This window comes from Macaca fascicularis, chromosome 2, assembly GCF_037993035.2.
Source record: "Macaca fascicularis isolate 582-1 chromosome 2, T2T-MFA8v1.1".
Lineage (NCBI taxonomy): Eukaryota > Metazoa > Chordata > Mammalia > Primates > Cercopithecidae > Macaca > Macaca fascicularis.
This window is the reverse complement of record NC_088376.1, coordinates 114,282,406-114,305,794: the sequence shown is the minus strand read 5'-3', so window position 1 is coordinate 114,305,794 and position 23,389 is coordinate 114,282,406. Positions and strand designations below refer to the sequence as shown.

General features: G+C 42.9%; 1 protein-coding gene across 17 annotated transcripts in view; it reads right to left on the bottom strand.

The window, feature by feature from the left end:
- The window catches only part of DOCK3 (dedicator of cytokinesis 3), a 687,722-nt gene that overhangs the window by 93,953 nt on the left and 570,380 nt on the right, over positions 1-23,389 (bottom strand). For 14 of the 17 annotated variants that reach the window (XM_005547251.5, XM_005547256.5, XM_005547252.5 and 11 more), the window contains exons 24-27: positions 18,520-18,712; positions 14,318-14,445; positions 11,769-11,915; positions 9,333-9,431 (exon numbers count right to left, since the gene is read on the bottom strand). In XM_005547251.5, the coding sequence (XP_005547308.1) occupies positions 9,333-9,431; positions 11,769-11,915; positions 14,318-14,445; positions 18,520-18,712 (567 nt within the window). The remainder of the gene's footprint in view (positions 1-9,332; positions 9,432-11,768; positions 11,916-14,317; positions 14,446-18,519; positions 18,713-23,389) is intronic. The other 3 variants (XM_005547254.5, XM_074032342.1, XM_074032349.1) reach the window with 1 other exon arrangement.

Below are 23,389 nucleotides of genomic sequence, written 5' to 3'. Positions count from 1 at the left end.
CCCTCCACTCTTAGGCCCTGATGTCTGTTGTTCTCTTAGTTTTTTTTTCCTTTTTGAGACTGAGTCTCACTCTGTCACCTAGGCTGGAGCGCAGTGCTACGATCTTGGCTCACTGCAACCTCTGCCTCCTAGGTTCAAGTGATTCTCCTGCCTTAGCCTCCTGAGTAGCTGGGATTACAGGTATGTGCCACCATGCCTGGCTCATTTTTGTATTTTTAGTAGAGACGGGGTTTCACCATGTTGACCAGGCTCATCTTGAACTCCTGACCACAAATGATCCACCTGCATCAGCCTCCCAAAGTGCTGGGATTATAGGCATGAGCCACTGAGCCTGCCTGTTGTTCTCTTCTTATGTCCAGGAGTACTCAATGTTTAGCTTCCACTTACAAGTGAGAACATGTGGTATCTGGTTTTCAGTGTTAGTTCACTTAGGACAATGACCTCTAGCTCCATCCATGTTGTTGCAAAGGACATGATCTTGTTCTTTTAAAATGGCTGTGCAGTATTCCAACATGTATATGTACCACACTTTCTTTATCTAGTCTACCACTGATGGGCATTTAGGTTGATTCCATGTCTTTGCTATTGTGAATAGTCCTGTGATGAACACATACGTGTGCATGTGTCTTTATGGTAGAATTATTTCTTTCCTTTGGGTGTATACCAGTAATGGGATTGCTGGGTTGAACGATAGTTCTTTTTTAAGTTGAGAAATCACAAAACTGCTTTTCATAATGGCTGAACTAATTTACATTCCCACCAGCAGTGTATAAGTGTTCCCTCTTCTCTGCAACCTCACCAGCATTTGTTATTTTTTGACTTTTAATTTTTTAATTTTAATTTTTACTATTTTGAGACAGGGTCTTGTCCTGTCACCCAGCTTGGAGAACTGTGGTATAATCGGTTCGCTGCAGCCTTGATCTCCTGGACCCAAGCAATCTTCTGAACTCAGCCTCCCAAACAGCTCGGACCACAGGCACATGTCACTGTGTCTAGGTAATTTTTATTTTTATTTTTGTCAAGATGGGGTCTTGCTATGTTGCCCAGGCTGGTCTTGAACTCCTGGGCTTAAGTGATCTTGCTGCCTCAGCCTCCCAATTTTTTTTTTGACTTTTTAATAACAGCTATTCTGAGTGGTCTCAGATAGTATCTTGCTGTGGTTTTCATTTGTATTTCTCCAGTGATTAGTGATGCTGAACATTTTTTCATGTGCTTGTTTGCTATATGTCCTCTTCTGAAAAGTGTCTGTTCATGTCTTTTGCCCACTTTTTAACAGGGTTGTTTTTTTGCTTGTGAATTTAAGTTCCTTACAGATTCTGGTTATCAGAGCTTTGTCAGATGCATAGTTTGCAAATATCTTCTCCCATTCTGTGGCTTGCCTGTTTATTCTGTGGAGAGTTTTTCTGTGCAGAAGCTCTTTAATTAGATCACATTCATCAATTTTTGCTTTTGTTGCAAATTGCTTTTGGTGTCTTTGTCATGAAATCTTTGTCAGGGCCTACGTCCAGGTAGTTCTTTTTAAAGTTATTTGAAAATCTTCCAGAGTTTTTATAGTTTCAGGTTTTACATTTAAGTCTTTAATACATTTTGAGTTAATTTTCGTATATGGTGTAAGGAAGGGGTCCAGTTTCAATCTGCATATGGCCAGCCAGTTATCCCAGCACTATTTATTGAATAGGGAGTCTTTTACCCATTGCTTGTTTTTGTCAACTTTGTTGTAAATGAAATTGTTGTAGGTATGCAGCTTTATTTCTGGGCTCTGTATTCTGTTCCTTTGGTCTATGTGTCTGTTTTTTTGTATCTGTACCATGCTGTTTTTGATACTGTAGCCTTGTAGTATATAGTTTGAAGTCAGGTAATGTCACACCTCCAGCTTTGTTCTTTTTGCTTAGGACTGCTTTGGCTATTCAGGCTTTTTTTAAAATTCCATATCAAGTAAATTTTTTTTTTAAAATTCTGTGAGAAATGTCATTGGTAGTTTAATAGGAATAGCAATGAATCTGTAAATTGCTTTGAGTTGTAAGGTCATTTTAACAATATTGATTCTTCATTTCCTATCCATGAACAGGGAAAGTTTTTCCATTTGTTTGTGTCATCTCTGATTTATTTTAGCAGCTTTGTAACTCTCCTTGTAGAGATCTTTTACCTCTCTGGTTAGTTTTATTCCTAGATACTTTATTCTTTTTGTGGCTATTGTGAACGGAATTATGTTCTTGATTTGGCTCAGCTTGAATGCTGGTGTATAAAAATGCTACTAATTTTTTTCATCGATTTTTGTATCCTGAAACTTTGCTGAAGTTGTTTATCAGATCTAGGAATTTTTGGGCAGAGGCCATGGGGTTTCCTAGGTATAGAATTATAACATCTGCAAACAAAGATAGTTTCACTTCCTCTTTTCCTATTTGGATGCGTTTTCTTTCTTGTGCCTGATTGCTCTGGCTAGGACTTCCAAACTAAACTCTTCTTTTATTTGAGATGGAGTCGTGCACTGTTGCCTGGGCTGGAGTGCAGTGGCATGATCTCGGCTCACTGCAACCTCTGCCTCCTGGGTTCAAGTGATTCTCCTGCGTCAGCCTCCCAAGTAGCTGGGATTACAGGTGCCCGCCACCACACCCAGCTAATTTTTTGCATTTTCAGTAGAGACAGGGTTTCGCTATGTTGGCCAGCCTGGTCTCAAATTCCTGACCTCGTGATCTGCCTGCCTTGGCCTCCCAAAGTGCTGGGATTAGAGGCGTGAGGCACCGTGCCCAGACTTACCTCTTTTTAAAATTTCTTTTCTTTTTGTTTCTCAGATTATATAATTTTCAGTGACCTATTTTTGATTTCACTAATCCTTTCTTCTGCTTGATCGTCTGCTGCTGAATCCTTTTATTGAAATTTTCAGTTTAGAGTATTCTTCAGTTCTATGATTTGTTTGGTACTTATGTATACTTTCTATTTCTTTGTTGAATTTCTCAGTTTATTCTTTCATTGCTCTCCTGACCTCAGTAAACATCTTTATGAACATTATTTTGAATTCCCTGTTGGATGATCACATCTCTACACTTCACTTGGGCTGGTTTCTGGAGATTTATCTTATTCTTTTGTTTGAAATATACTCCTGTTTATTTTCCTCGATGCTCTGTGGTTCATTTCTGCATATGAGATAAGACAACTATTTCTCCCAATCTTGTCAGATTGGACTTGTGTAGAAGGATCTCACCAATCCATCCATCCAGAGATTCTAAGGTGCCTCTCAAATCTTTGTGTATCTCCAGACTGCTGTCTCTGTTTTGGGTGACTTCCTGGAGCTTAGGATGTGCCATGTCCTCTCCATACTCTGAAACTGATAACTTAGGAGCCAGACTCTTGTTATGTAGCTGCAAAGGTTAAAGTATTGGATGCATGCTCCAGTTTATAGTATCTTCATGGTAAAGTTGAACATGGGCATTTATCTCCCACTGTCACTGCACTAAGCTGGGGAAGAGGATTTGTTGCAAACACTGTATGTCTATGTCTTGGCTTTCCGTGATCTAGGGCCACTCAGGAATGCAAAGCCCCATTCTCCCAGGGTTAGGTTATTAAGGAGATAGTCTCTTGGGTGGGAGCTATAGAAGTTGTGGTACTTAATGTGTGGCCAAACGCCTTCCAGGAAGAATGGGTACACTTGGACTTATCACTGTGGTGAGCCAAAGGAAAGGCTCATGAAGTGCTGAGCCTTGGCTCAGGCTGCTAAATGGCTATTGTTTGTTTTCTCCATTAGCTCCCTGAAACAAGTTCAATGTAAGCCAAGCTACAAAGCAGCCACTGGAATTATGTGCCATGAGACCTTTCTAAAGAGAAAAATTGGAGCTGCATGTTCCTGCTCCTTTTCTTCACTGCTTCAAAGGGGTGTTAGCTCCTGCAAGTGTTTGTGTGCCCACTTAAAACCATCTTTGTTCTGTGATCTGGGGAGATTCATAAATGCCTCTTTCCGCTCCTAGAACTAAGAGGTTTAACATAGAGTCCTTTGAGAGGTAACTGTAAAAGTTGCGGTACTTGATGCATGGCATAAACCCCTTCCAGGGAGAAATGAGAGGTGAGTTTTTAAAGCCACTTTTCTGTACTGATCCTGGGAGATGAAGACCCTGGAAGTAGTTATGTGCTTATATAAAACTGCAACTTTTTTTTCCTGAGGTCTAGACAGCCTCATATATATGCAGCTTCCTTTGTTCCTAATGCTAGGAGGTTTAGGATGCAGTCCTTCGGGTAGAAGCTGTAAAAGTTGGAGCACTCATATGTGGACAATTCTTTCCAGTAGGGATTAACAGGCCTGGAATTATTCCTGAGATGAGCTGGGGGAGAAGGCCTGTGAAGTACCAATCTGCTTCTCAGGCTGCGGGTGGGCCAATACTTGCCTGTCCCTTTAACTCGTGAATGTAAGTGAGTTAGAAGCCAGACCACCAAGTAGTCATACACCCCTTACAGGGAGAAACAGGGGAACTGTGTTTTTAAGCCCTTTCTCTGCACTGTTTCAGGAGGATAAAGCCCCAGAAGTGCCTGCATGCCCATATGAAACCACGACCTTTTTCATGTAGTCTAGAGACACACGGAAGCCAGTCCTCTTTGCTCCCAGAACAGGGAGGTTTAGGATGCATTCCCTTGGGTAGAAGCTATAAAAGTTGGGATGCTCCATGTGTGGACAAACTCCTTCTAGGAGAGGAGTTTGTTTGAAATTATCACTAGGGTGAGCTGGGGGAGGAGGCTCAGGAAGTGCCAATCTGCTGCTCAGGCTAGCAGCAAGCTACTACTTGTCTGCTCCTTTAACTCCCCAGTCTAAGTCAGTAAGAAGCCAGACTGCCACATGTGCACTGAAAGAATTTGTCTGTTCCTGAGAGACACATGGAGCTGCATTTTTGGAGCCCTTTCTCTGAGTGCTTCTAGAGGATAAAGCCCTGGAAGTGCTTGTGTGCCCATATAAAACTGCTGCTTTTTCCTTGTGATCCAGAGATGCTTACATGTGTCAAATTTCCTCCCCTCCCAGAGTTGGTGAGTTAGGAGCCAAACCACTGCAAATCTTAGAATTAGGGTGGTATATGTGAAGTCCAAACCCTCCTCTCCACAAGGAGCAGGTAAATGTTAAGGATTCCGTTCCTGATTTTATGGTGCAGTGCCAGGGGTGGGGTCTGTGCCTGAGTGTGCCTCTCAGCTTTTCCTACCCATTCAATGTGGATGTTTCCTCAGTTGCCTGGTGGGTAAGAGTCTTTCAATTGGTCTCCTTCTCTCAGAGGGAAGTGATCCATGAATAGATGTTTATATGGTGTCTGTGGGTGGAGGGGAAGTCAGGAGCTTCCTATTTTTCTGTGTGGCTCACGCCATTCCTTGACGATTTTCACATGTTAAGCCAACCTTGCATTTCTGGGATAAATCCTACTTGATCATGGTATATAATCCTTTTACTTTACTATGTTGGTGGATTCAGTTTGCTAGTATTTTAGTGGAGATTTTTGTGTTTATATTCATAAGGGGTATTGGTCCGTAGTTTGCTTTTCTTGTGATGTCTTTGTCCAGTTTTCTTATCACAGTATTTATTAATGACCTCATAAAATGAGTAGGTAAATGTTCTCTCCTCTTCTATTTTTTGGGATAGTTTGCAAAGGACTGATATTAATTCTTATTTAAAAATTTGGTAGAATTCACCAATTAAGGCATCTGGTCCTGGGCTTTTCTTTGTGGAAGTTTTTTTTTTTTTTTTTTTTGAGACAAGAGTTTAGCTCTTGTTGCCCAGGCTGGAGTGCAATGGCACGATCTTGGCTCACCGCAACCTCTGCCTCCCAGGTTCAGGTGGTTCTCCCACCTCAGCCTCCCGAGTAGCTGGGATTACAGGTGTGTACCACCACACCCGTCTAACTTTGTACTTTTAGTAGAGACAGGGTTTCTCTATGTTGGTCAGGTCAGGCTGGTCTCAAACTTCTACCCTCAGGTGATCTGCCTCCACCCACCTCGGCCTCCCAAAGTGTTGGGATTACAGGCGAGAGCCACTGTGCCTGGCTGGAAGTCTTAAATTATTAACTTGATATCACTATTTGTGATGAGTCTTTTTAAGATGGATATAATCAGAAGCATTAAATTGTACACTTGTGAAAAGTATGAATTTTATGGTATAATTGTATCTCAATAATACTGTCATAAAAAAAGAAAACACATACAAAGCTCCATATTCAGTGTGGTGGACAGAACATGTTCCCTTACCGTGGCTTCTCCTCAAATCCTCTAAAATAATAGCCAAGAAAGAGAAATGCACAGACCCACACAAAGAAAACAAGAGGGGAGAAGATGGTAAGCAAATGAGGTCAACAAATACTGAAAACTTGAAAAAGAAGAAACTGGTAACTGACTTAACAGACCTGGGAATACCAAGGGCCAAGGGCCTTTGGGGATGAGAACAATAAGAAGCAAGGCACACAAACTGAAGCGCCACTAGGCACCTCCCGTAATCTAAGGTATGAGGGCTAAGAATAGGAAGATTAAAGTCTAACATCCCCTCTGCTATCTCATGTCACTAGCTAGTAAGTTTTTCTCTGCCCTGCCAGAGTACTGAGGGCTGTTTTCTGGAGGAGTTGATCACTGAGGGTCTGTCTTCAAGGATACATTAACAGCTGAGGACTGAGGTGCCAAAATGAAAATAGGCATTTAAAGAAACTTTACCTGCTGAACTGGAAGACTCACAGCCCCTTTTTGCTATGTCGTTCCTAAAATATTGGTAGGTTACTCCATTTCCAGAATGCAGAAAATGAAATACACAGAGGTTCCTCTTCAAAGGAACTTTCCTCCCAGTCTAATTAAGAATAGATAGTAACCTCTCTTAGAAGCAAAATTTACTCAAAGACCAGTGCTAATATTCTCAAATTCTGCTAGCTGTAATAAAGAAATCAATATACTCTGTTCTCAGCTTCCACATTTTAGCCTAGATATCTGCCCTGGCACGCCTGAACCAATCCAAGCAAGCATTAGGTCATAGCCTATTCCTCTCTCTTATTTGGAAGTGTTTTTGCCTCTCTCAGCATTCCACAAGTTACTTCCTCTCTTCCTTTGTTCTCCTCTACCTTTACCTCTTTTGGGAAGTTCTAAGTTGCTAGCCAATCGGGTCGAGTATAGAATGTGAGATCCCGTTCCAGCCAATGGAAACCAGACACAGCAGTAGGGTGGATGGGTCAGGTTACAGATGACCCTGTCTCCTTTGTTTGTTTGTGCTCTTGTGGCTGGACTGCTGGCGAGGGCACCCTTTCTGCAGAAAGTAAACTAGCCTTGCTGAGGAATCCTTTGTCTCAGTGTTGATCTTTTGCGACACTGAACTCCTGTGCCCAACACAGGAGAAGTAGAAGACTCCCCTCTAGGGAATGAACAAGTCCAAGTCCTGCAGATACAGGAATTAGGGAATGCTCTGACCAAAAGGGCAGATCCTCTTTGGCCATCTACAGGGGAGCCTGCTAGAGAAAGCCCTGCCTATACATAGAGTTTGTAATCAGCACTAAAGGACTTCACTTTTAGATACACACTATCATCCAGGAGTCTCTGCAGGAAAGTCTGTAGGAGGAGAGTCTCCAACACAAAAGATAGAGACTGAAATAAATAAAAGCAGTAGGGGAGGAAATCTCTAGGAAAAAAAAGTGACCTGACATCTGATACATTTGACCATAAGGCAAGCTAGAAGAAGAGATACATTAGAAAGATGATAGCAAGAGTGGTAAATCCTCACCAGATTTGAAGACCAAAACAAAACATAAGCAAATAAAAAAAAAGAGGGAATTAATTTTTATAAAAACAATAAGTTTGACAACAAGCTTGTCTAACCCATGGCCCATGCGCCACATGCAGCCCAGGATGGCTTTGAATGAGGCCCAAAACAGATATGTAAATTTTCTTAAAATATTTTATATATATGGGTGTGTGTGTGTGTATACATATATGTGTGTGTATATATATATATTTGTTTTTAGCTCATCAGCTATTGTTAGTGTTAGTGTATTTAATGTGTGGCCCAAGACAATTCTTCTTCCAATGTGGCCTAGGGAAGCCAAAAGACTGGACATCACTGTTCTATAAGAAAAGAAACATAATCCCAGGACAGTCTTGGCTCACCACAGTACTTATTTAGCTGTAATAAAGAAAAGATAGGCCAGGCGCGGTGGCTCAAGCCTGTAATCCCAGCACTTTGGGAGGCCGAGACGGGCGGATCACGAGGTCAGGAGATCGAGACCATCCTGGCTGACATGGTGAAACCCCGTCTCTACTTTAAAAATACAAAAAACTAGCCGGGCGAGGTGGCGGGCGCCTGTAGTCCCAGCTACTCGGGAGGCTGAGGCAGGAGAATGGCGTGAACCCGGGAGGCGGAGCTTGCAGTGAGCTGAGATCCGGCCACTGCACTCCAGCCTGGGCGGCAGAGCGAGACTCTGTCTCAACAACAAAAAATAAAAATAAAAAAAAATAAAAGAAAAGATAACCAATATAACCAATGCAAACAAAAATATATGAAAACTACATTGGGAGAATGGGAGAAAGGATGTGTGTGGGAGAGGAATGATTCTGGAGAATCACCTTCATTTTCCATAGAAAGGGAAAAATAGATAATAACTAATAGCTAAAAATAGTAGTAGAAGCTTCCTGAAGAATAGCAAATGAATTGAAAATGGCTGCCTTTGTGGAGCAGGGACTGGACATGAGTCAGGCTGAGCCAGGAAACCACTAAATTAAAAAAAAAAATTATTCCTGGGCTCAATCGATCCTCTCACTTTAGCCTCAAGAGTAGCTAGGACTACTAGCTAAAAAAAACAGGTGTTTTATATTATGAACTTTATAGTACACTTTGGCTTTTTAAATTATGTATAGCAATCTGTGACAAAAATAAGCCCTTCAGTGTTCCAGACCCAGAGTCTGGCAGCAAATGAGCAGTGCACACCTTGCTCTCTAAAGGTATCTTCCACAAATATATTTAAATGAAAAAAAGTTGTCATCATTATTATTAAAGGCATTAAAACAGCAAATCCCAATTTGTAGGTACAAAATATAAGGGTAACTGCCAAGTTACTAAGAAAGGAAGGAGTCCTGGTTTTCCGACAACCAGTGTGGGACTCTAATAGAGGCACATGATCACAGGGCTGCCAATAGTTAAGGAAAACTTGGCAGTGTTACCAGGGTCCAGCTGTGTGGGGACACTGCTGGCTTTCAGCTTCTAGAGGCCAACACTCAGCTGTAAAGTAGGGCTGGTGAATCCTACACCCGTGGCAATGCTAGTCACTTGCACTCATCCCCCTGACAGGGAAAAAGCCCCTGGGGAGTGTTGGCTCCCACATGAAAGGTGTTCTACTGCCTACCTTGAGTTCATCTTTGCTCTGGAAGTTGTCCAGGAGGTGCTGGAAATGGGTGTCACACATCTGGCGGAGCAGTGAGAGAAGGCAGGACACATATTCGCCCTAGGGACCAACCCAAAAAAAACACTTAGCATGGCCAATTGCAAGGGCTGTGTTCCCCCCATCCATAGAGGGCAAGGAGAGAAGGGAGGGTATGAGATGGCCCCAATGATCATGGAAGAAAGATGACAAATCTGGCCCTCTAAAGCTTCTTTTCTGCTAAGGAAAGCCTGGAGGGATTGGGGGGGAATAAGGTCTCTGCAGTATGGGGCTACTGAAAAATCTTACACAATAATAAAGTAGTATTGCAAAGTGAGACAAATACTCTCCCTTTTTTTCCTAGGAAAGTTTTGGCTAAATAGTCCTTTGCTGCCAAGGCACTGTACTTAAGTCTATAGAGGATACTTGGAACAGGGGAGAGCTTAACCTTCTCTGGATAGAATTTGGATTCTGCCGATCCTGCTGGGCTAGAGCAGCCCTTGTACAAGGACTTCTTTGGAATCTCCTAGAATTTGCACAGGGTTACTAGACTGGGCAAACAAAACACAGCAGATCAATATGCCTGTCTGAAAGGCAGATGAGTTAAAATTGACCTTTTTGAGGGGACAAGCTATGGGCTTTAAGACAAGTAGAAATTAAAGGATAAATATCAATGTTCAAAATGTCTTCAAGTTCCAACTGGGATACATGGAATAAAATCCTGCTTTAAGGACTTCAAAAACCATCTTATTGCAACTTTTGGCATGGAGCAGACAAGCATGGCCTCCTCTTAGTTGCCTCTTTAAAAGGGAGGGAGAACATTTACTTCTCGTGGGCAATTTTCAAATATTTATGAACTCGTGAGAAAGTGACAACAGTTTTTAGTCTCTCAAACCCTTTCTAGGTCTCTGAAATTATTATTCTTGTTTCTTGAGACGGAGTTTTGCTCTTGTCGCCCAGTTCAGAGTGCAATGGCACGATCTTGGTTCACTGCTACCTCCACCTCCTAGGTATAAGCGATTCTCCTGCCTCAGCCTCCCGAGTAGCTGGGATTACAGGCACCCACCACCACGCCTGGCTAATTTTTTTTGTATTTTTAGTAGAGACTGGGTTTCGCCATGCTGGCCAGGCTAGTCTTGAACTCCTGACCTCAGATGATCCGTCCGCCTTGGCCTCCCAAAGTGTTGGGATTACAGGCATGAGCCACCACGCCTGGCCTGAAATTATTAAAAATACATGTGTGCAAAATATATATGTTCATGAACCTCATTTTTATCTCAAAAATGGGCATAAAAAGCTATAGGTAATTTGTCATGAGGGTCACATGGGTTAATGTATATAAAGCATTTAAGAATAAAGTCCATTATGTAAAAAGGTACTAAATAAATTACAATTATCATCATCCTCATTATAATCTACATAAAATGAATCACTTCCTCAGTACTGCTAAATGAGCTAATATTGGACAAGTGCATAAAGCAGATTCTGGCCCACAGCAAGCACTGTGTAAGTTTGGTTAGAAGGCTGGGTTACCAGGAAATGCCAGGGTACATATACATATATGTTTTTTACTTACAGTGAGAGTGCCTTCAACAGAGGCTCCTAAAGGAGCAGACACTCTTTCCAAGCCCAGTGCTTCAGAACACGTACCTGCTCCCTGAGTGCTCCCTGCTCCCCCTAGCACGCTGTAGCTTGGGCTTGCTCCAGAGGGTTTTCTTCAGAGAGATCACTGTAATCTCCCATCTGCCAATGGAAAGATTCCACGAAAACTGTTTATCATGTCCCCACCTCAGGGCTGAGAAGTCTATTCTGGAGTTGGGGTACATGAGGGGCCCAAGGCATCGTCTCTCTGCCCCTCCTGAGAAGCCTTCCCAGTTTGTTTCTCTTCTAGTTAGATTACAGAAAAATCATTATTCAGTAATGCCAGTGAAATTTACCTCATCACATTTTTCCAAATCCTAAAAATGTAGATACAAACATAATGGACAAAAGCAACTAATTTGTAGATAGAAGCCAATTCTGAGAAAATTATTCTGTCCTGTACATCATTTAGGAGAACCTATATGAGGGGGTTCCTAGAAGAAGTAGTCTGTTTTTCAACTTCAACTTCTTACTACATCTTACATACATCCCTGCTTCATTCCACAATATAGAAAATGACTTGGCTCAAAGTATGCAGGAAAACAGGACAACAAACATTCCCCGGATCTGCCCTAAAGAAGAGTTCTGGGAATATGAACCTAGCGCTTTCAGAGTGGAGAGGAGAGTCAGATTCAAGGAGGGAAGAGGGCAGCATGCTGACAACCATGCAGGAGGGGAGGCTGAGATGAAGGTGATGGGATGGTAAGATGGAGGGGGAGTACTGCGGAGAAGCCCCAGGTTAGAAAAGAAGGCAAGAAAACCTGGATGTTAGTTACTAACAGTGATCTCGGCTGTGCACTGCGGGCACCGCTGCCCTCTTACCGCCTCCTGAGCGTGTGATTTGCTCATGATGGTGAGCAGAGTCTGCAAGAGCACGTCCAGGAGACTCTCCACCATCATCTCTACTTCCTCCATGACATCTGCCTCCTGGAGCGAGCAGTAAGAGAGCACACCGTTAGCACCAAGCCAGGCTGAAGTACAGCTGGCAGCACTTACTATGTCAGGTACATCAGCAGTAGTCTTCTGGATTCCCGACACCAAGCTCTCAGTCTCACCAACATGCAGTGTCAAGGAACCCAGGACAATGGCTTTGACAGGAGGTGAGGCACAACTGCCACTGCTGCCCAGGCATGGTGGCTGGGGCCTTACCCTAACTCAACACCACCTGCAACTTCGAATCTCAAGCAGATACATTAATTTTGATATACAGGGCAGAAACAAAGATCCTGAGTTAAATGTTTTCTTTGATTTCCCTAGAATAGTCAGGAGAAGGCACAACTCTGCTGACACTTTTGGAAATGATAAAGTTTGAGAAATGGTGACGAATTCACACTACAGGGTGTGGCAGCAGTACCTTCACTAGTGCATAGCACTAATGCACAGAAGTAGCTCATCTTTCTGAGCACCCTGTTTTCTCCTCAGGGTTTTCCCCTTGGGTGCCCTCAATTTTTGCCAGCCTGGACTGCTGCCTAGATATGCCTGGGTCCACTTCTAGCTCCTCAGCTCTCTCCTTTGTGTTACAGGGTCCATTTGAAGGACTCCAGCCTCAGTGCATCTTTCTCTGGCCACCTCACAAAAACAATAAAGCATGTCTCCTCACTGAGGGCCACTTCCTAATTTAGGAAGAATCTGTTATCCTATTATAGACCTCTCACATTCATCTCAAATTCTGTAGCATGATTTTAATTATCTCACAAAGAGATTCCTGTTGCCCCTTGCCTAAGATGTTTATACTATCACTGGTCCTAGTGTCTATCCTTCACCCATCCATCAATCTATCATTCACTAAACATTTACCATGTGCCAGTCACTGTTTGTGAACCTGAATATATAGAGGTGAACAAGAGAGATAATATCTCTGCTCTCATTGAGCTTCAATTTCATTGTTCCTCTACCCATCCATCCATTTTAACTATACTCTGCCCCATTCCACATGAAGAATTTGAGTAGCTCTTGGGACCAAAGTCATTTTTCCTATCTGTCGAACTGATCATAACACTTACCAGTGATGTATCTTTGGGTAGTCATAAGCAACTCATTACACTGACTCTAGCCCCACAAACACAACCAAACCATCACCTCCAGGTTTTTACTGGTTCCCACTCCTGTTCCATTCCTCCTCTTTTTTTGCTTCAATTTCTCTCCTTCCTTTAGCAATAAGCTGTCCCCCCCTCAATACAACCTTGGGCTACGAGTAGATCTTATGTGCTTGGTGTGGCTTCTCTGAGGCCTGGTGGGAAGAAGAGCTGCCAAGTCTTACCTGGAGCCAAGAGCAAATAATAGGGCCATTATCACCATCATAGTCACTCTCTGCCAAGCTAGACCCCTGTCACCAGATGGTACTTTGAGTTTGAACATCAGAGTATCCTATTGAGTCCCTGTCCCCTGCTCAAACAAAATATACTTTTTTTTTTTAGGTGCCTCTCCCACTACATGTAGCTAGCCTATCCTTGTATATTCTTATCACCTGGTAACTGCCGTTCATTTTAAATGCATGTGAAATTCTATTCTCTAGCAACTTAATAAAACGGTATAATTTAAAAATCCATTTTTGTTTTACATTTCTTTCCTTATGCTTTCCTATCATTTCTGAATTTTCTATAAGTAATATGCCTTTCTTCTATTATCAAAAGTACATGAAATAAGTATCATTAAAATAAATTCCTACTCTCACCTGTGCCTGATTCATATCTTTTCTTCTCTCTTTCCCTACCTCAGTTCATCCCCGCCTACCACCGATTTCTTTCAAAAAGAAAAAATAAAGAGGAAAGAAAATGGGTAAAAGCAGTATCAGTTGAAACCCGACCCTTAAAGCACAATTCTACCATCCTCTGAGGCTCAGAGCTCTGGTGGGCAACATTAACCTCTTGTATGCCCTGACCTCATTTGGCACAGTATAGGAACGCCATATGGGTGGAATCAAGCTGTCAGGAAGCTAACAGAAGAGCCTGAATAAGCAAGCTACCTCTCAAGTCTGGGTCTGCCTCCCTGTGCTCATGCCTGAATATTCTCAGAAAACTCCCAAGAATGCAGAATTAAAACCTATTGATGGAAACAGCATGACACAGAATTGGGCTTTGTGGTACTACAGATAACTATATTTCTGGGTAGATTTGATAGTGCAACCTTTAAAAATAGCAAGAATACGTTGTACAGAGAAACCTGTTGGGAACACACAGGCCACCATTCACTTGGGCACCTTCCTGTCACTGATGAAAGCATCTGTGACTGAAAAGTGTACAAAGCGATCTTTGTTGGTCTGCCTCTGGCTAAACTAATACAAGACTAGGGAAGAGCTGAGCAGGGTGGAGTGGGTGTGGGGCTACTACCAGAGAGCTGGTCTTGACGATGGAGAAGATGCTGCCAAGAATTCCTGAGCAAATAAGCAGCTCTTTCTGCTGCCTCAGGTGAAGGTGAATGTGATGGAGAACCACAGGAAGCAGGATGCGGCGGGATTCTGGGAGAGAAAACACAAAGGTGAAGAAGCCTTTAGAGGAGAACTAGCTACTGCGGGAAGCCAGTGGCATTATAGGACCTAGCTATTCTCAAAGCAGGTGGGGTTGAGACTAGAGCAAAAGTGAAGGTAATCCCCTTACCTTACAAGGGCCTGAAAGCTCACTGCCTGGAAATTATAAGCCATCACATGACATTATTCTTCCATCTTTTCTTTGTTCTCATTTCAATACCAAGCATCCATGATATTTTGTGCAGGATGAATGTTAGGAGTCTGCTTCACTTGGAATGAAGTCTCTTTTTTTTGGAGACAGGGTCCCATTCTGTCACCCAGGCTGGAATGCAGTGGCATGATCATGGCTCCCTGCAGCTTCAACTTTCTAGGATTGCTAGGGCAATCCTCCTACCTCAGCCTCCCACACAGATGGGACCACAGGTGTATGGCACCACACTCAGATAATTTTTTAATTTTTTGTAGAGATGAGGTCTCACTATGCTGCCCAGCAAGTCTTGAACTCGTGGGCTCAAGCGATCCTCCCTCCTTGGCCTCCCCAAATGCTAAGATTACAGGTGTGAGCCACCACACCCGGTCCCAAATGAAATCTCTTTAATGAATAGACTCCAAATTAAAAGCACAGTTTACAGTGAAAATTCCATTTAAATGGTATACTTAGTATGAACTACACTGCCTGAACTTGCAGGCTTGAAATGGATTATAGATTGTCCCTCTTTATGCCCTGGCTAGGTAGGTAGTCTGACACTTCCACCCCTGTGGGCATTTACCTTGCCACAGCCAACAGGCCTGCTCCCTTTCCCCCACAGCCTTGTGAGATTACTGCTCAGTGTGTACACAGCAATGAACACAATTGAAGCACGACCTTTGTATTGTCACAAGACTTTGATAATTAGCCAACATTTATCACCAATCCCACTGAACACTTCAAATGATTTTCTTTTACTTTCTCCCAATGTTACCAGAATAGCACTTTCATCAGAAGGTGACTATATTTAGAATCCCAAATTCAGGAAGGCTGTCCTACTTCAAGCTCCTTTATTAACTCATTCTGAGACCTCAGGCAAGTTGACTCCTCTCATGAGCTTTATTTTCCTCATCTGTAGAATGGGGTGTAAGGGCCTCTTCTAGAATACATTTACTTCACAGGGGAGGTTAGGAGACAAGTGAAATGCAAATGTGAATGTGTTTCTGGCACCCTGTATTCCTACGTGGTCAGTGATGGTGTGACTCTGCAGGTCCCATCATATCTGGCCAGCATGATTTAGTCAGATTATCAGTAACACAAACAAGCCATGGCATTTTGGATTTATCGTTCTTATCTGTCTTTAGTTAAGAGTTCCACATGAAATTCAGACATAAAATCTTTTTCAGTCAAAGACAAATTACATGATATATAAGAAATTTGGGCCTGCCTTGTCAAATGCTTAGAATATGTTCAAACAGGATAGAATACTAGCTAGTCTAGATTTAAAAGGCTGCTTGAATAAAAAAAGTTGATACCGCACTGTGTGGATGAAAATACCAACATACTTAGTATTTGTAATAACCAATAGCTGCTTACAGAAAAAAACAGTGGTTTGTTACTAGAACCTGCTGAAGAAGAGACCAAACTTATACTTTGAGAATACCAGTGCTGGTTAAAGGACATCACTGGTAAAGAACCTTTTGCTTCAGGGAAGATGCTGCAACTCAGGCATTCAATGAAAGTGAGATGCAAACAAAATTTTGGCGGTGTTTGTCATCTAAAATCCAATTACATAGTCCAAGGCCACATAAGTATCAAGAAAATTTTTCTTAAGTGTTTGTGTGAAGCAGCAAGTACATGCAGAGATATTAGAAATAAAGTATGTCAGTGAGAGCAGTCTGCTGTTCCCCTTCCCACATATTTTGAAAGCATTTTTTTTTTTTTTTTGAGACAGAGTCTTGCTCTGTCGCCCAGGCTGGAGAGCAGTGGTGCGATCTCAGTTCACTGCAAGTTCCGCCTCCTGGGTTCACGCCATGCTCCTGCCTCAGCCTCCTGAGTAGCTGGGACTACAGGCACCCGCCACCACGCCCGGCTAATTTTTTGTATTTTTAGTAGAGACGGGGTTTCACCGTTTTAGCCAGGATGTCTCAATCTCCTGACCTCATGATCCGCCCACCTCGACCTCTCAAAGTACTGGGATTACAGGCGTGAGCCACCACACCCAGCTGAAAGCATTTTCTTTTAAGCAGTGCACAAAGCTCAAGTGTGTACAGTGGCCTTCAGTGACAGTGTGCCCAAACCATTAATAAAATCTTCAACATAGGAGCTGAAGAGAGAATTGTTTACCAGCATAAACAGTTACTGGTCGAAAAAAGATGACTTTCTTGGTGGCAGCTTTACTACTACTAGCAATACCATACGCTGGCAGAGCTAAGTCAAGGGGAACACTTATTTAGTATTACAAATATGTGTAGCACTGGGCTGAGAAATTTTTGGTCTTATACTTTAAAAGTCAAACCTGGCCGGGTGCCATGTCTCACGCCTATAATCCCAGAACTTTGGGAGGCTGAGATGGGTGGATCATGAGATCAGGAGTTCGAGACCAGCCTGGCCAACATGGTGAAACCCCGTCTCTACTAAAAATACAAAAAAAAAAAAAAAAAAATTTAGCCAGGCATGGTGTTGCATGCCTGTAGTCCCAACTACTCGAGAGGCTGAGGCAGGGGAATCGTTTGAACCTGGGAGGCAGAGGTTGCGATGAGCCAAGATCACGCCACTGGACTCCAGCCTGGGCAACAGAGCGAGACTGCATCTCATTAAAAAAAAAAAAAAAAAAAGTCAAACCTAAAAAATTAACCACCAAAATTATAAAAATTCTAATAATTGTTTTGCTGGTGTTTTGGATTTATTTTGGTGCCTCAGAAGTTTATCCTAGCACAATGATATTATATTTAAAGAATTAGGCTCATATTGATCTTAATATATGGCCATTGAGCATTTGGTTGTCCCTGCAAGGCAGAACTTGATCACATATGATGTGGCTTCAGGAACAAAACCAGAAGTTCTTCGTGAAAGACAGACTAGGCTGCTAATATATTAGATTGTCCTGACCCTTTGGGGAGCATAAAGAGCTCCCTGTCTATTCCTCTCTCTAATCCTTGTTGGTTCTCCAAAGACTTTCGGAAAATGTATCGACTGGTATGGCAAGGAAACAAGAAAGCACAGGGTCCTCAGGGCCCCCTTTCAGGGCCCTTTTTTTTTTTTTTTTGAGATAGTCTCGCTCTGTTGCCCTGGTTGGAGTATAATGGCATGATCTCAGCTTACCGCCACCTCTGCCTCCTGGGTTCAAGCAATTCTCCTGCCTTAGCCTCCTGAGTAGCTGGGATTACAGGTGCCCACCACCACGCCTGGCTAATTTTTTGTATTTTTAGTAGAGATAGGGTTTCACCCTGTTTGCCAGGCTAGTCTTGAACTCCTGACCTCAAGTCATCTGTAGGGCCTCTTTTATTTTCTTGGCTTATCCTTGTTTCCTTGAGATAGTCCCTTCTCTCTTCCTCTCCTTCCCTTCCTGAGTGTATGGCAAGCTCTGTTCTTGGAAGCTGTGGGCCTGGAGGCAGGGCCCTTATGAACAAGATTAGTGACCTTTTAAAAAAAGAGACCCCAGAGAGCTGCCTTGCCCCTTCTGCTATGTGACAACACAGAGAGAAGACAGCTGTCTATGAACCAGGAAGTAGGCCTCACCAGACACTGAATCTGCTGGTGCTTTGATCTTAGACTTCCTAACCTCCAGAACTGAGAAAGTTTGTTGTTTACACGCCACCCAGTCTATGGTATTCTGTTACAGTAGCCTGAATGGACTCAGACACCACCCCAGTGACATGCCCGTATGTGTGGATTCCTAGGAATAAACTGTGAGTAAGACAGTAGACCTAGGTCTTGGCTACATTCTCTATTATAGTTTACCAAAATATTCTGCATCTTAAGGGTCACTGGTTTCTTGCATAATGGTTGAGGAAACTGATCCTTTGATTATCACTTGGCTATCACCCCTAGAAGGAAGGAAAGGTGAGTCTGACTCTCATCCCAACTTGATTTACCTGAGAAAGAAAACAGGCGGCTATCCACTGTCCTGGCAATGGACTGCAGCTTGACCACGTCCATTGACTGCCCAATGTGCACAGTGCTGGGCATGCTCCCCAGTGTCCCTCTCACAAACTCTGCCACCTCTTGCACGGTGAACATTTGCAGCAGCTCGTCAAAGATGGTTGGGAAAGAATTGAGGAGTGCAGCCTGCAGAAGTAAATGAAGCTATGGTTAGCACAGAATTAGGGTGTGTGTCTATCTTTCACACTCAGACAATGACACAAGGTGGTAAGAGGCTGAGAAGGCACTGTAGCATCTCTGCCTTAGGTGGGCTCCTCCCTGGCCACTGACTACAGCACTCAGGCATGGAGCAGGAAAAACCAAAAAGGAAACCAAAACAAGATAATTTACTGGGATCCAGGAAATCTGAGGCTTTCATAACTTGCATATAGCATTTGCTGGCAAAAGAATGGGGTATAAAGAAAAATCTGCTCAGTGTGGCTTAAGATCCACAGCTGTTTTTGTTCATAAAATGTATTTATATTTTTGTTCATCTCTATGATCAAGTTCTTAACTTTCCAATTTTGGTTCCAAACTCAAGAAAGTATGGCAGAGAGCTGAGTTCCTTCAAGCAGCATCAGCTGAACTCTGCTCACAGCCCTGCAGCCAATGATCCAGTTCTGAGAGCTGTACCATTTCCCCAGAATAGAGATTCTTATTTGCAACCATGAAATATGAAGGCTTCATAAATTATTTTTTTCATAAGTGATGCCTGGTAGTCTCAAGAGTAAATTCAAGAGGATGAGAAATCTGTGTATTTGGTTAGCCATAAACTCTTGAGGACTGTTGACGTGGGCTTAGAGTTCAGCGACCTAGACACCCAAGCAAGGGGAGTGGGAGTGTGCATGTTAGGCTTTTCTTCTAGGATGTAAGCTCTGGTAGACCACAAGGTAGTTTCTTGAGAAAAATCTGATAATAGAACAGTTCCAGAACCTTTGGGAGGCAGAGCACTATAAGAGAAAGAGAATGGGTTTTGGAATTACACGAGTTCAAATTCGAGCTTTACCACTTACCTGACACATAAACTTTGGCAAGTTAACCTAATTCTCTGTTTCCCCATCTATAAAATGGGGATGATGCTATTACTTATTTCTTGATGCTGGTATGAGGGAAATTTTTACATAAAGTTTCCAGTAGAATGTCTGGAACACAATAGGCCTTTGATATATGCTGGTTCTCATGATTTTCTCTTGTGGAAGTGGAAGCAGCATGAAGACTTTTTTTCACTTCTCAGTCCCCTTATGCCATTAACTCAGGATTTACAAAGAGAAATGGAGTGCCACCTTGAGACAAAAAGGTGAGAACGCACCCTTCCCAAATGGCAGGCTGGGGAGGGAAGGCTGTTTTCCTGACTGCTCTATCAGGCAACAGACACTGGCTTAGAGTGAGTGAAAATTTATGCCATGGAAAACAGGCTTGTGCTGTGGTTTTTATTCAGGCCAGGCCCAACTGGAGCACTTATATGAGTTCTATCTGCAGATTTATAACTCCTGGAATATTGAGGAGATTGTTTCGCAGTAATTAGAACCAGAACAAAACATATTGTTAGCAGCTTAGATATAAAAAACAAAGGAGTGGTGAAGTAGGTGCTTTATAATCAATAACAAACAGTAACTCATTTGCTTTCTTAAATGGTGAAATATCCTGTACTTAGACACCAGGACAGAAGGACTTTCACACCCTGACATCTTCTAGTGGTCATAATCAAAGATATAAAGTCTAAGTGAATAATATGCATACATGTGTGTGTGTGTATCTCTCTCTCTATATATATACACACACATACACACACACACACACACACACACACACATATATGTGAAACTCACGAAACATGAGCCTTGCACCAAAGAAGGTGGTCAGATTCTCACCCAGGTCTTAGCTGAGACCAGATCTAAGCTATTTATCTTGATGTAGTAGGAGTGTGCCACTCAATACAGGGCATTACTGTGTTACCAAGTTCCCAGAAAGCATATGTGCATTGCTTTGCTAGCTACCTCTAATCTCTCCGTATTCTGGCTGTGGGAGGGGAACGGAAGAGGAACATGAGCAGCTTAAGGTACTTAGAAGGGGAGATCACAGGTGTCTTCCTTACAGAAGCACCTGGAAGCCTTGAGGTACTCCCTTATAGAGTTCCTTATAGACTCCCTTATAGAGTATATTTCCTTATAGAGTCAAGGAAGTCTTAAGGTACTCCCAGTTGATTACCTGTCCTCTGGGCTGAGAAACCTACAGGCGACTGGTATCAAGAGGCAACACAGAGGCAAGTGGAAAACAAAATTTTTTTTTTAAACTTTTTGTTTTTTAATTTTAATCTTAAATGAGACAGTTTAAATATATACTTGGGCTAACAATATACTTGGCAGTGACTGAATGACTGGACATGAGAGAGGCTCTCTGATCTTTGCTTACAGGTTTTGGCGTAATATTTAGCTTCAAAAAGTTGAAGAATATAATCCATTACATAAAAATTCTGACATTCATTTTGTAAGGAAAAATACTTCCCTTTTGACTGGGGTAATGAATTCTTGATTTGTTCTAGGGTAAGACTGTGTGGAAAGGTAAAAGATTAGCTGGCCAGGCAGTTTTGTTCGTTTTCGAGACAGTGTCTTACTCTGTGGCCAGGCTGGAGTGCAGTGGTCCAATCACAGCTCACTGTAGCCTTAACTTCTTGGGCTCAGGTGATTGGCCAGGTAGTTTTAATAAAAGAAACCAAATTTTCTTCCCATACTGGTATTTCTAATATTGAATCTAATCTAATCTTTTTTTGAAGTTTCATTTTAATTAATTAATTTATTATACTTTAAGTTCTGGGATGCATGTGCAGAACGTGCAGGTTTGTTACATAGGTATACACGTGCCATGGCGGTGTGCTGCACCCATCAATCCGTCATCTACGTTAGGTATTTCTCCTAATGCTATCCCTCTCCTAGTCCCCCGATCCCCCCTAGGTGTGTATGTTCCCCTCCCTGTGTCCATGTGTTCTCCTTGTTCACCTCCCACATATGCCACATATGAGTGAGAACATGTGGTGTTTGGTTTTCTGCTCCTGTGTTAGTTGACTGAGAATGATGGTTTCCAGCTTCATCCATGTCCCTGCAAAGGACATAAACTCTTCGTTTTTTATGACTGCATAGTATTCCATGGTGTATATGTGCCACATTTTCTTTACCTAGTCTATGACTGATGGGCATTTGGGTCGGTTCCAAATCTTTGTTATTGTCAGCAGTGCTGCAATAAACATCCGTGTGTGGCTGGGCGCGGTGGCTCATGCCTGTAATACCAGCACTTTGAGAGGGTGAGGCAGGTGGATCACCTGAGGTCAGGAGTTCAAGACTAGCCTGGCAAACAGGGTGAAACCCCATTTCTAATAAAAATATAAAAAATTAGCTGAACATGGTGGTGTGCGCCTGTAATCCCAGCTACTCAGGAGGTTGAGGCGGGAGAATCGCTTGAACACGGGAGGTGGAGGTTGCAGTGAGCTGAGATCGCTCCATTGCACTCCAGCTTGGGCAACAAGAGTGAAACTCCATTTCAAAAAAAAAAAGAAAAAGAAAAAGAAAAAGAAAGAAAAAAACATACGTGTGTATGTGTCTTTATAGTAGAATGATTTATAATCCTTTGGGTATATACCCAGTAATGGGATTGCTGGGTCAAATGGTATTTCTAGCTCTAGATCCTTGAGGAATCACCACACTGTCTTCCACAATGGTTGAACTAATTTACACTCCCACCAACAGTGTAAAAGTGTTCCTATTTCTCCACATCTCTCCAGCATCTGTTGTTTCCTGACTTTTAAATGATCGCCATTCTAACTGGTGTGAGATGGTATCTCATTGTGGTTTTGATTTGCATTTCTCTAATGACCAGTGATGATGAGTTTTTTTCATGTTTGTTGGCCATGTAAATGTCTTCTTTTGAGAAGTGTTTGTTCATCTCCTTTGCCCACTTTTTTATGTTTTTTTTTTTTCTTGTAAATTTGTTTAAGTTCTTTGTAGATTTTGGATGTTAGCCCTTTGTCAGATGGATAGATAGCAAAAATTTTCTCCTATTCTATAGGTTGCCAGCGGAGGCTGCAGAACAGCAAAGATTGTTGCCTATTTCTTCCTCTGGAAGCTTCTTCCCAGAGTGGCACCCACCAGATGCCAGCCACAGCTCTCCTGTATGAGGTGTCTGTCGTCCCCTACTGGGAAGTGTCTCCCAGTCAGGAGGCATGGGGGTCAGGGATCCACTTAAGGAGACAGTCTGTCCCTTAGCGGAGCTCGAGCACTGTGCTGGGAGATCTGCCACTCCCTTCAGAGTCGGCAGGCAAGAACACTTAAGTCTGCTGAAGCTGTGCCCATAGCTGCCCCTTCCCCCAGGTGCTCTGTCCCAGGGAGATGGGAGTTGGACCTGTAAGCCCCTGACTGGGCTTGATGCCTTTCTTTCACAGATGCCCTGCCCAGAGAGGAGGAACCTAGAGAGGCGGTCTGGCTATGGTAGATTGACAGCACTGTGGTGGGCTCTGCCCCCTCCAAAGTTCCTGTCAGCCTTTCTTACACTGTGAGGGGACAACTGCCTTCTCAAGCCTCTGTAATGGTGGATGCCCCTTCCCTGACCAAGATTGAGTGTGCCAGGTCGACGTCAGACTGCTGTGCTGGCAGTGAGAATTTCAAGCCAGTGGATCTCAGCTTGCTGGGCTCCATGGGGGTGGGATTCGCTGAGCTAGACCACTTGGCTTCCTGGCTTCAGCCCCCTTTCCAGGGGAGTGAACAGTTCTGTCTCGCTGGTGTTCCAGGTTCCACTGGGGTATGAAAAAAACTCCTGCTGCTAGCTCAGTGTCTG